This window comes from Schistocerca nitens, chromosome 8 (genome assembly GCF_023898315.1).
Source record: "Schistocerca nitens isolate TAMUIC-IGC-003100 chromosome 8, iqSchNite1.1, whole genome shotgun sequence".
In the NCBI taxonomy this organism is placed as follows: domain Eukaryota; kingdom Metazoa; phylum Arthropoda; class Insecta; order Orthoptera; family Acrididae; genus Schistocerca; species Schistocerca nitens.
In genome coordinates, this window is record NC_064621.1 from 301,923,659 (window position 1) to 301,937,519 (window position 13,861).

At 40.1% G+C, this 13,861-nt stretch overlaps 1 protein-coding gene across 1 annotated transcript in view; it reads right to left on the reverse strand.

The window, feature by feature from the left end:
• Nucleotides 1-6,087: 6,087 nt before the first annotated feature.
• The window catches only part of LOC126199533 (myrosinase 1-like), a 35,570-nt gene continuing 27,796 nt past the window's right edge, over nt 6,088-13,861 (reverse strand). Inside the window, exons 8-11 of the mRNA XM_049936453.1 lie at nt 9,315-9,463; nt 7,622-7,756; nt 6,580-6,686; nt 6,088-6,214 (exon numbers count right to left, since the gene is read on the reverse strand). Coding sequence (XP_049792410.1) covers nt 6,088-6,214; nt 6,580-6,686; nt 7,622-7,756; nt 9,315-9,463 — 518 coding nt within the window. The remainder of the gene's footprint in view (nt 6,215-6,579; nt 6,687-7,621; nt 7,757-9,314; nt 9,464-13,861) is intronic.

A 13,861-nucleotide genomic window follows, 5' to 3' on the forward strand; every position in this document is an offset into this window, starting at 1 on the left:
GGCCCACTCCATACACCTCTCTTGTTATGTGTGCAGTGGAACTCGCCTTTGCTGTAGGGAGGCCACTCTCTGGTCAAGGCTGAATCCAACGATTAACTCCCACATACCACAGTGAATTACTCTGGTAACACCACGTATGTGCCTCACAGATGATCAAAAGACAAATGACCATATCTCATGGTTCAACTATATTACGAAGCTCGACATACCCCAAAAAGTAGCCTTTGTCACTATCTACATAATTTCAAAGATTAACTATGTTACACAAGTGCTGCAAATGCTACAAGAGACGATTAAATGAATTGTGTCAGCCTTAGGCCATTTTGTTACTTGTGGATATATTTTTACAGTTGAGTTTGATATGCTGACACTTGCCACACAACATGGATTAAATCTAACAGATGTTCAGAACAAGTCGTGGGCATTATATGTGTATAAACCACAGAAACAGTGCAGGATGTCACCCAACAGTTTAACAGCTCACTTGTTAAACCATGTAATGCCAGAAAGTCTGCAGCCTCCAATTAACATGCATGATATTCGTAATCACCTGTTTCATTTGAAAACCTTTTCAGTTTAGTTACATCCAGCCCAAAATCCCTGAAACGTTGCTCGTGACAGTGATGACGACAATTTGCAAGGAGCTGTAGAGGCACCACAGTTTAAGATAGGAAAGTTAGATTCAGTGCAACATTTCTGAGTGCACAAGTTACAGCCAGGTGCGGGCCGGTTGACAGTAAGTTACGCTGACCAGGGCTTGCGAAGTAGAATGGAGGCCACAGGGCCGTCGAGCAGCTGAAAAGAGTAAATGCAGCGGTTTGCATGGCGCAGGTTACAGGCAGAAGGGGCCCACTGGTGCAACCTAGGTGTAGTGAGTACGTGACTCGGAGCGGTGTGTTAGCAAAACAGAGGCGCACAGCCGAGTATAAATAGATGCCGTTTTCTAACGATATTCATTCAAGTGTGGCAGCTCTCCTGGATGGCGGGGCGTCTCACACCACCAGCTACATGCAGCAGCAGAGATGGGGCACCAGCGTCCCTGTCAACGGGTTTTGTAAGGGTGCTCGATAAGACATGGGAAATCGTCAGGACATCCAAGCACATCTGATGACATCATTGAGTTAGTGCGACAATATTTTGTAAACAGATCTATGAAATTGACCCAGCATGCTTCTCGTGAACTGCAAATCCCACATATGACTGCTTGGTGAGTGTTGATAAACTGTTTGCATTTGAAACCATATAGTTTGACGATCGTACAAGCAATAAAAGACACCAATAAAATTGCTTTTGTGCAGATATGTTAAATCGATTACATGAAGATGAACATTTCTTGGACCAAATCATCTATCCTGATGATTCAACTTTTCACTTAAGTGGCAAGGTTAACACACATAACTGCAGTATTTGGGGCAGTGAAAATTCACATCAAACATTGCAACATGTTTGTGATAGCCCTAAACTGAACGTTTTTTGTGCATTGACTAATAACAAAGTGTACAGCCCCTTTTTTTTCCATGAGAGAACCATTAATGGGATAGTGTATCTGGATATGTTACAACAATTTTTGATATTGCAGATTGATGAGGATGACCAAGAATGAAATGTTTACTTCATGCTAGATGGTGCACCACCCCACTATCTGGCTGACATCCGGGATTATTTCATTGACTGCTTTCCAGGTCAGTGGATTGGTCGTGATGCGCCAATTGCACGGCCCCCACATTCACCGGACTTATACCACTTGATTTTTTTTTTATGGAGATTCATCAAGGATATCATGTTTGTAACTTGTGTGCTGGCTTCTCTGCTTGAACTTAGAGCAAGAATTTACGCCGATAATGAGCAAGTTACACCTGCAATGCTACAGCGAGTCTGGGAAGAAATTAACTTCCCATGGGATGTTTGCAGGATAACAAACAGAAGCCACATACAACATCTTTAGTTTAAGGTAAAACAACATGATTCTTTTTTCCCTCTAAAATAACACTAAACCTAGCTCTATATCTTCTTTCAATAAATTTATATGAATTTTTAAAGTTGTTAAATCCTTTTTGAAACACTCTCTTTTTAGGCAATGTGAGCATGCTCTCCAGACCAACACAAACTTCCATATGATATAATAGTGCAGTTCTTGTGTTGTGAAGAAATATGATGCAATGTGCTCTCAGACATGCATCATGTCTGAAGGAACAGACACTATGGCAACTACAGCTACTATGAAAAGCATGAAATATGTTTGCAGTTGCAAATGAACCACTTACAGCTGTATAGTGGAGTGGCAACAATGAAAATTTGTGCTGGACCGGGACCGTAACTGGATTCTCCACTTACGCGAGTGGTGCCCTTAACCGTTTTGGCTATCCAAGCATGACTCATGGCCAGACCCGAACTTCTGTATGTCATCGTCCATGTGTCATATTTGTACTCGTGCATCCAATTACTGTTATTCCCATATAGGGGTCCCAGTCTGGCACAAATTTTCACAGTTGTCATTCCGTTATACAGCTGGAGGTGGTTCAAATTTGCAAGTGCAGGTGCATTTCACGTCAAACTTCCATATGCCATACACCTATTTATTTCTTCTCATAGGTTATGAATTCATTTATCCACATTCATACATATCATGATGCCCTTGCAGGGTTTTAGACTCCAAGACGACAAGAGGTCATAGACTATTGTTGTCTTTTTCATCGCAGGCAACTTTGAATTTATAGTATGAAATGAATTCTCTGTCAGTACTTGGCAGAATGCAACAAAAATAATGAAAGATTAAATATTTCCTTGATGTTACGGAATCATTATTTCTTTATTCACAAACCATTCTTCGGCTTCCTGGAGCTTCGTCAGGTGACAACTAAACGTCATAATCACAGGTAAAATGACATGCAGCTGATACAGAGACAGAGTTCTTACAAAGGTAAGCATTATTTTTTAAAGAAAACATACAGACTAAATTATATTAACATTTAAAATTAATATCAAAGTTCATTATACTACTGAAACGTGATTTTCTCACATAAGCGTAACTTCTTCTACTTCTTTTCCCTAATGTTTGTTCCATCTACTAAGGGTGCCCTACATGATGCCACAGTCATCAAGGTAACCTAAAACAGGGAAGTTGTTTGCACTATCTGTCTGTAAATTGCGTAAATACCTAACGCTCTGTGTGTTATTACTGGATTTGTTTTCGGTCTCACTCACCTCCATGGCTCGCAAGCTAGCGAACTGCGTGTTATGCTACTCGAGCAGGTATCACTCGTGGATAAAACTGAAACATAATTTAATGTAGGTGGAAAAAGGGAAATGTTTTTGTTCATTGAAAACTAAGCTAGCATTCCGTGTTGTATGTCCATAGATTTCCGATATTTATAATTATATCATCCACCTGCTTTCTTTTACGTTATGTTGAACATTACAATGATGGGGCTGCTGTTTCAGCATGCCTCATTTCATAACTCCATGGATTTTAGTTAAGCAAGCAGAAGTTAAAGAGGGCAAAAGTACAATTATCTCCACAGCCCCTGTCACGCCCAACAATATTCTCAAAGTGTCAGTATATTGAACTACTGAAGGCATGGTTATATATTGTCAACAGTAGAAATTCTGATGAATGGTATTGATGGTTCCAAAAATATTCTCAGTGTTGTAATTAAATACTGAGCATGTGAGTTAGAGAATTGATGTTTGACAATATTCTCCATGCTGATGTTACAGAGCTTCATGAACCAGCCACATGCTGTTACTGTGTGCTCAGTATGTTTTCAATTCTTTGTGTGTATCATACCTCAGATTCAAATTTTCAAGCAGTCTTTTAACATGAATCAGTTTTAATAGATTTGCACCAGGGTAGTCACTGTGTATACCAATTTAAGACGGTCACTGGAGGGTTCACTACGAAGTTACTTATCTTATTACTTACAAAATGTGGTATAGCTTGGTGGCTAAAACAGTAGTTTCGGAAAATGCTTCTACTTCGAAATATATGTCATGTATCTGCAATGACTAGTAAAGAGACCTACGAAACGCATGTCAGTCTTGCCCCATTATCACGAATGAGGAAAAAAAAATTGTTTATATTAGTTACATGAAAATATCCTTACAGGACAGATATAATTGCTTCACTGGTTTCCATGACAATTCTAGTACTTGTGTTGGCTGACATTACAGAACTAAACTTCAAGCATTCGAATGACCTGCCTGTTTACAGAAAATCTCGAAGTTACTCCTAATTTCTCGACAACAGTGATATATCCATTGTTGATATATTTTCTTCCCTATTTCATGTTGTATCAACACTAATAATGTGTCATTCAGTGCAAGACTAATCTGAAAATAATTTATGAAACCTTTTGGATACATTCTGATTTCAGTCAGTAAATTAACATTCGACGAGTAGCTCTACTCATTCAGCCATTCTCTGACCCATTTCCTCCTTTTCAGTTACTTGTTACAGACAATATAATTGCGGCACACTCTTTCTTTTGGGTGTCTGACATCTTAACCTTGTAAATTCGCATTGCCAACTGACAATATTGACAGTAATATTGATGATGTGAGGGTCACTAGAATATGTCGAAAGTTTGACGAACTACTGTCGTCAATAAATATTGAATGTGGTCAACTGCCTTTTGAACTATGTAGGAGGTGGTTGACAGCTTGTCTTTGTTGGGTAGTAGTGTCTTTTCAATCCTTGCAATCATATGTTTCATTTTGGCTAAATGATGTGGTGTGGCAATAAGGCACTCAGTAGGAAGATTCTGGCAAAGCAGGCCACCAAGTTTCATGAGATCCCTCCACATCTTTGTGTTCAAGATAGTAGTATAATGTTGGAGTTTTCGATTTGTTCTCATTGGAAAGGGGGTCAATGGTTTTCATGTACCTAATAGCACAGAGCTATATTTTATATTTATTGAGCTTTTGCTTGTGATTATGATGTTGTAATTTCATTGTCTGACTAGACTAGGTCATGCACATGGGCTGTGGTATCCAGTCAATCCATTCTGGGTTCTAATGGTAGCTCCTTGAATAGTCCTTTTAAAATAAGAGGTAATCAAAATCTTTGCAAGTCACATTTTTCAGGACACAGTCTAATTCCTCATGTGGTAAAATACTCCAATATTTTGAAATCTGTGTCTAAGCTTCAGCCACAACTATTGTATTCAGAAACCTAAGTGTATGATTTCTGGATTTAAACCATTATCTTTTCTTTATATTGGTTTGGTTCCCGAAGATTAAGAGTTGTATAAGTGTTACTGTAAGGAACAACTTTATTCCACTAAAGGTTTTGTATGTATTTCACTTACTCACTTTATTGTACTAAAATTTGTGTTTCACAGAATCAAAATGCGTTTAAATATCGGAAGGGCCCAGTGATGGAATCCTGGCATGGATCAATCAACCTAAGTTTATCAGTGAAGGTTTAACACCAATTACTAATACAGTTACATGACTGAAGGAAAGAATCTTGTTATTTGTTTCTTTGGTGCTTACAAGAGTGGAAGTCTTGAAGTTGACTTGATAACTGCAAGATGGTGTGTTGGTAGAAGGACTAGTTTGGATGTGGCCTGGGATCAAAACTCCGTATTGGAATTCAGATTTATGTTTTCCTTGGGTGGGTTAAGAAGAATTTCAGGATGGCTCCTTTGCTAAAGATACGGCCAGTTTCCTTACACAGTCTCCTAAATCCAAGCTTGTGTTTCATATGTAGTGACATTGTGAATGGATACAAGACACGATGATTCGATGTTGTATATATAAAAAGTAGTTAAAGACAATGGTTGTGGCAGAAATCCTCTTAGAAGAAGCGTGCTTCAGTCATCTGGCAGGATACAAAGCAGACAGTGAAGATTTCCTTTTGATGAACTTTACTATTGCACCTAAATGTTTATAAAAATGTTTGAAGTTAAACTGATTGGTAGGGCAACTTATATATTGGATCCTAAAATGGGAAAATCTACACATATTTTCACTGTTTTACAGAGAGTAGAAGACAGATGATGGGAGATCACAATACACGAAACAAACATTAAGTGCTTTATTAATGCATTATTTTTACTGTTTCGACTGTCCAAAACTTCTTGGAAATTAGTTTAGGTATTCAGCAGGAAGGGTTTTTGTTTTGAAGATTTGACCAAGAAACTTGCTGGATGCCTTGGGTGTCCTTGTACGATCCGGATCATTGAAATCCACATGATGAAGTCCAAATCTGGTCCTGAAACAACGGAGAAGTACAATATCTGAACAGTCTGCATATGAAGTGAAGGCATTTTTATGGATCTAACTACAGTATGTTTGTAATTATCAAGTTAAATATTTCACAAAAAATACACAAGATCTATTATTTTATGATAATGGGTGGCAGTAGATTACAGGTAAGTGCTGAAGGTGGGAGAAATGTTTTGGTATAATAACAAAAATGCATGTAACATGTTTGTACACAAAATGACATTTTGCATGCACTATTATTGTAAAAAGTGTTACTGTGCCATCTGATTGTGATCCTAAGAGGCCACATAGTCTGAAGAACTGTCCATAATGTTTGATGACAATAGAATGCAATTGTTTATGTTTACTTACGTGAATCCTGTGCCCCACTCGAAGTTATCCAGGAGACTCCAAGCCGTGTAGCCGATGACGTCAACACCATCTTCATTGATGGCCTTGAGCATAGCAGCCAAGTAGGACTGTGAACAGAAGAAAGCTTTATTTTCAGAAAGAGAAACTATGACATTCCCTTAGTCATAAGGATGACAAAACCACTGACAAAATAATGTAATGGTGTGTAACAGTTTCGTAAACAGTGAGGCTCGTACCCGACTGCTGTTCGAGGTGTCTCCAGATGCGCTCCCACTGGTCATTGGGGCTCAGATTGAAGCAATACTCATCACTGATGAGAATTCTACTCAATTAAGTGATATTCGAAGCCAGAGACACCCCAGAAAGCAATACCTTACCAACCTGACTGTTCCCCACCATACAGCCCAATAATCAGGACTGGTGATCTGGCGCGAGATATCTTTTCATAGCAGAAACCCGTGGGCTGTCATCCACGGAACCCTTACAGCACAACAGTATTTTGCTGCCTTTCGTGGAAAACCATCCTGAGTTTACATTTAAGCAAAATTATGCCCACCTGCACTTTGTGAGAGTTTATACTGGTTGTTTTCATTCTAGCCAAACCCTACCTTGGCCAAAAAGGTCACTGGATCTCTCCCCATTTGAGAACATTTGGAGCATTATGGGTAGGACCCTGCAACCAGATTGGGATTTTGACAGTCTAACATGCCAACTTGCCAGAATCTGGTGCAGTGTCTGGCAAGAGGACATCCAGCAATTCTGCCAATCAATGCCAAGCCGAATAAGTGCTCACAAAAGAGCCAGAGGTGGACCAATGCGTTACTGACTTGCTCAATTTGTGAAGCTCTTTCTCTGGAGTAAATTATCCAATTTTTTCTGAAATTGTAGTAGTGTGTTTGTGTGTACACGTAAATCCCATCTATCAATTTCCATCCTATTCTGCAAAATCCTTCATGGTGCATCTTTTCTTTGTCTTAGAGTGTGTACTGGATAAGTTTCTGATAATGTTGATTGAATCAAAAGAACTGGACAGAATACTTACTGCATAATAGTCTATTCGGCCCTGGTCCTCAAGTTCTCCAGTGTCAGACCAGCCGTTCTCCATGACGAAGATTGGGTAGCCAGGGTAGTGCTGTGCGAGCCAGTTGAACAGCTTACGGAAGGCCCAAGGAGTGCTCTGTAAGAATAACGTATCAATTAGTTGAGTTACTAAATGTACTGGCAATGACGCAAAAATGCATGTACAGATGTTTCAGTTTCTATTGTTGATGAAGGTGTAAATGCTGAAGCTATTGAAGAATCAGCATGGGTCTGTGACACAGGACTGGAATTTGCAGCCAAAAAATATGCCTCTTGCAGAACCATTTAACCGCATGGAACAAAGTGTGTAATACCGACTCGAGGAACCCCAAACTGTTGCTGAAGTGTTTGTAACATGTCTGTAGAAGTATTTACCCCTGCAGTACCATGAGGGGGGGGGGGGGGGGGTGTTGCTTTATCTTCACTCTTTGAAAATATTGTAATCTAGTCAACTAATTTATACAAAGGAAAATATTTTTTGTTTTTAATGAATACTCCTATGAGATCCCTCAAATGTTTTAATTTTTCAGTTAAACTTATCCCAGGAATTTAAGTCTTAAGTAGTAGATGTCACTTTCCACAATGAATGTCATTCCAGTATTTCCAGGTTCAGGACCTTACTTACATATTAGTATTTCTTTAAAAAGTATGTTGTGAGTAAAAGTCTACAACAATTAAAGAAATTTGCATTCTTTAATTTTTTTTTTGTGGCGGTCATAAAGTAACTAGAGCCTGGTAATACACGTTACTGAAAATGCATTGATATTTTAAGAGTACAGCACTGGTGCGCTAAAAGATATTTTCTGGTTCTGGACCTGACAAAACATATCAGTACTTCTTTAAAAATATGTGGTTAATATAAGCCATCAACAATTATCGAATTTTATTTTTTTTAACTTTTTTTGGGGATGGGCATAAAGTATCCTATCTCCCCTTTGGTAACGCATTTTATGGGAAATGATTTGGTATTGCTACAGTTCAATCTATAGTTATTACAGTTTGAAATAATTATTCAGGTCACGCTATTATTTGCCGTACAAGTCGATCATCTATTAGTGACGGGACTGTAGCACAGGAACCAAAATGTTTAGTGAACGTTGTAGAGAATTAGGACTCATTTATGACAAACGGTAAAGGTATTATCGGACAGACTGTGAACAGTTCAACGTAAATGTGAAAAACTGGTGAAGAATTTACGCGTTTTTCAGCCAATTTAGGAACTGTGTCATTTCGAGTTTCACCGAGGATTGCAAAAAACAAGAAAAAATACATCTTATAGCATAAATACCGGTGAAAGAAACGAAACTTGAATTAAACTCAATTTCAAATTTTTTGTGACACATAGTAGACAAATCGAAGGAATTTTGCTACCTTGGAAGACGAATACCGCATGATGAACGAATCAAGTAGGATGTAGTAAGCAGACCAGCAAATGTAAAGAGAGTTTCTTCGTAAGAGAAGTCGCGCTACCAAACATGGCCTCAGTTGAGGAATAAATTTGTGGGAATTGTGTTATCCGATCACGGCACTTCGCTGTTCTAAGCCGACTCCCTTCCAGCGCTCTCATTCACTTTCACCAAATGTCTCATAGAACACATACGCAGTACAGAAGACGGACAAGTATGAGTGATTCAGTGAACATAGAGACTACGAACCCTGAGCCAGGTGGATGCCGCCTGCGGTGCGTCCGTGTATTCCCCGATAACGACGCCCGCGTCAAATTCCATGGAGGGGTCGTAGCCGCTGGAGCCGTCTGATACTGGGTTGGCCGTGTAGTGGTTCAGTCCGTAGAAGTCAGACGTGCCTGAAATAAGACAGTCCACTGTCAAGTTGACAGAGCCTTTTTACAAATGTATAACCTTGTTTCTTTAACAATATAACATACAGGCCACAGTAAATAGTACGTAAGTCGCAAAAGCAACAGATTTTTCTCATATCGATGGAAAAGCGTAATACCGAGTATCGCCTGCGTCAATTGCCACCATAAAATGTCTGAGAGAGAACCGTGTACCCCTCTGGTTGATATTAAGTTGGCTGAAAAAGCCCATTATTATTATTATTATTATTATTATTGTTTTAATTACTGTGCTGTTTTCACTGTGAAACCATTTTCAAATGTATGATAGCTACCACAAAACAATCTGTGGGCAAGTACGAAGAATAGTGGCTTGTCAACTGTTTACATCAGAGCAGTTATATATGAATGATGTTTGTGCCGTTCAAAGCAGGACATTCAGTGTAACCAGAGTTTTAGTTGCAAAAGGTCTACGCCAATGGTGTACTACAGCATGACGCTATTTTTTGCCCATGTGGAAAAAGCCCTTCTTACCTGGAGGAACGTATGTGAGGACATGGGAGTCCGTGTAAGGGATGAAATCTTATATACACTTCTCTTTGCCGATGACGAGTCATTGTAGTAGGTGACCAGGATGATGCTAAGTACATACTTCGGGAGTTAAAAGAGGAGTATGAAAGATGGGGCCTGACAGTAAGCACGAGAAAAATTGAGCATCTGGAAGTTGGCATCAGTGCCATAGAGGATACGGAGGCTAGAGCCAGCAAGATCAGAGGATGTAAGAGTCTGGGGATTATGATATCATCAGAGGGAAGAAGTGACGAGTACATATATGATAAATAGGGGCAGAGCAGGAAGACCAGATGACAACTGAAGTCAGTCTTTTGGAATAACGAAAAGGGTCACACTGGTGACATAATATTCCGTTGTGATAAACATCGCTGCGTAAGGAGGAGAAACGTGGTTAATATAATATAAGCGTCAGAGAAACAAGTTGCTTGCAATGGAGATGGACTTTTGGAGACGAAGTTGTGGCATCTTCAAGCTGGACCTGTATTAAATACCAACAAAGAGAAGCTATGGGATCGATAAATCCGTAATAGACACCTTAGCAATGACCCTGAACATACTGCAAATACACAGAAAAAAAAATCCGCAACTGTATAACAACGCTATAGATGACAGATTGCTGGAAACAGTGTCGACTGTAAGGCCTGTTTCACACTGGGACACTGGTGATGGTCACCAGCGACGGTCACCGACAGAGATACATTCGTTTGAACTGGAACATTCACACCGGCACACTACACTGCCTCACCGAGGTACTGTGACACAGCAGTGACTCACCATCGCCACATGTGACGGACAAAGTCACTGTGTTTACATCAGTGACCACCAAACATGCATTACTTTGAGTTGGAGTGTTCACACTGGAACACAGATCACAGAGAGAGAGCTGCAGATTTGCCAACCGATAGGCAGTCATTTCTGAGACAGTGACGCGAAACTTTCATTGTACATTATACTGTACACATTGTAGCCACGAGTTTAGATTTGATTAACACGGAAGATTTTGTAAGTGAAGTAGAAAGTCGTCCTCCTATTTGGGATGTGAAAAGGATTACTATAGCAACAAAGTGATGAAAACGAATGCGTGGCAAGAAATTATAAAGAATTTTGTGCCTGATTTCAATGAGACAAGCTTGTATGAGAAAACCATAATTGGTAAGTTGTATGTTCTGAAATTGAATACCTTACTTTTCGGATCATAAAAGGCTAGCGAAATTTAGTTGCTACGCCTACAAGTCCATTTCACTAACTAATCAGTTGGCAATACCTGTGGTGTCGGACACCAGCGATCCAGGAGTGTTCACCACAGTCACCGATGACCAGCACTGGCGACTGTCACCAGTGTCCCAGTGTGAAACAGGCCTAAAATATTTTGGAGTAACTACCCAGAGCCATCTTAAGTGGAATGGCCACATAAAACAAATAGAAGAAAAAGCAGATGCCAGACTGCGATTCATTGGAAGATTCTTGAGGAACTATAACTCACCCAGGAATGAGATGGCTTATAAGGCGCTTGTTCGACCGATTGTCTAGTATTGTTCATCATAACGAGGCAGGACTGATAAAAGAGATGGAGACGATTCAACAAAGAGCGGCACGCATCGTCACAGGTTCGTTTAGTCGGCTCGAGGACCTTACAGAGATACTCAACAAGTTCCAACGGCAGACGTTACAAGAGAGGCGTTGTGCGTCTCGGAGAGGTTTACTATTAAAATTTCTAGAGAGCACTTTCTAGGAAGAGTCGGACAACATATTACTTCCCACCACAAACATCTCACGAAATGACCACGACGAGAAAATTCGTGAAACTAGAGCTAACACAGAGGCTTACCGACAGTCATTCTTCCCACGCGCTATTCGCGAGTGGAACGTGGAAAGGAGGATCAGTTGGCGGCACCAGAAATACTCTCCGCCACACACCGTTAGGTTGCATGCGGAGTAAGATGTAGATGTAGATGAGAAGGACGAGAGACTCGTTTCAAGCCTTCTGAATCAAAATCGCTACTTAACCGGACAGGAATTGTCGCAGGCAGTGAATGAAGGTCCATTCACAACTTTTAGCGAGAGAACATTGAGAGAGGAATTGGATTCAGTGAACATTTCGAATCTGTCACCTCGCAAGGGACCTTTGCTCACACAGGTACATAAAGACAACAGCAAAGTTCTCCGGGCTGGAAGAATATGTGACCGGATTTCTGGACACTCGCCTACCCTATTGCATCTCGATTGGCCTGAGAAATCAACCGACTTGAACTCCAGAGAAAATATGCGAGACATGTTGGAACAGCGGAAAAGACACTGGTATCAGCATCCTGCAATTTGGTGGAATTGCGCAGGCAGATCCTCAGCAAGGGCTTAACTTGGACGCGTTATATCTGCACAGACTTGTAAGCTCACTTCCTAACGAATTTCGGCAGTTATAAAGTCTCCAGCGGGACTTAAGCGCTATTAATTGATGCTAGTAATGATTTATGTAGGGCGAGTAATTTTTTTGTCCACTGAGTATATTTTCCCATGTTGTCATTTTCTGGAATTTGTACGATAGTCTAGTCGTAACTCATTAACAGCGTAGTTAAACAATACTACTTTGTGTTGCTTCGTGTGATCCGAAACTATAAAATTCTCAGCATTTTAGCCTAGTTTCCAGTTTGATATTTTGCGAAGAATAGCATGACTTTAGGCTAGTACGAGTTTCGTCAGATAGCAGTACCTCATTCAAAATCCTAAAATCTGAGGAGAGTCTGGCACCAGAAAACAATTTAAATAGTGGAATGAACTAACCAAAATAAAGAAAAAAGGTACCATGTTTTCAAAGTACTGCTCCTTCCTGAATGACTTTTCTGTTTGAAGCAAGTATGATGGTCATCTATGACGCTACAGACACTTCAGCTCTTAGCTATGAGGATGTTATTTGTGCATGGCTTTAGTACAGGCTTATTTATAAGTACCTCTGAGGTTTCAGAAGACAGCTGCGAGGGAAACAGAAATAAATCAATATCAGTGGAGTTTTTAACTTACATTAATAAAAGTGCTGAAACTGGGTAACGTTTAAGATGTGCGTACGAATTAAAATACGCACACTCTTGCCACACACTTCCAAACACGTCACAGGTAGTATCTGCCATAATTAGCCCTCCTTGAAACTCTTCCAAATTCTGTGGCAGTGGAGGCAGGAACACACGATCTTTTAGATAACCACGCAAGAAGAAACGCATGGATTTAAGTCAGGTGACCGTGCGGGCCTCTGAAGAATAGAAGAGTCGTGTTGATACTCACAGAAACAAAAACGCTGTGGTAATTTGACATTAAGGTAATCAAGCACATCGAAAGAAAGTGTGGTGGAGCAAATCTTGTTGCAAAATGAAGTCTCCACTGTCTTGCCATAAGTATGCCACTAGCCATTGCTGCAGCGTGTACAGGCACATGAAACCAGTTACAATTTTCTCCAAAAAATTTTAAGAGGACATGACACAAAAGAAGTTAACTTTATCCAAACCACAAATGTGTTCCACACACTCGTGTGGATAGTCTGTACCGAAAACATGCACGTTATGACAATTCACTTTTCCAGACACATGGAACGTGACTTTGTCACTAAGTACCAACTTCAGTGAAAACCCATCTTCCTTCAGTAGCCACTCCAAGTCGATACAACATTCAGAACGAAGCTTATTTTCCAAAGTAGTCAATGCCTGTAACAACTGGAGCCAGTATTGGTTTTACATGCAGATGTTTGTGACCATTGAGACAGTGTACTCCCTCTCGCACTCCACTTTATCAGCCGACGATCCCTGTCAGCCTGTTTTCAAATGGCTCTGAGCACTATGGGCCGTAACA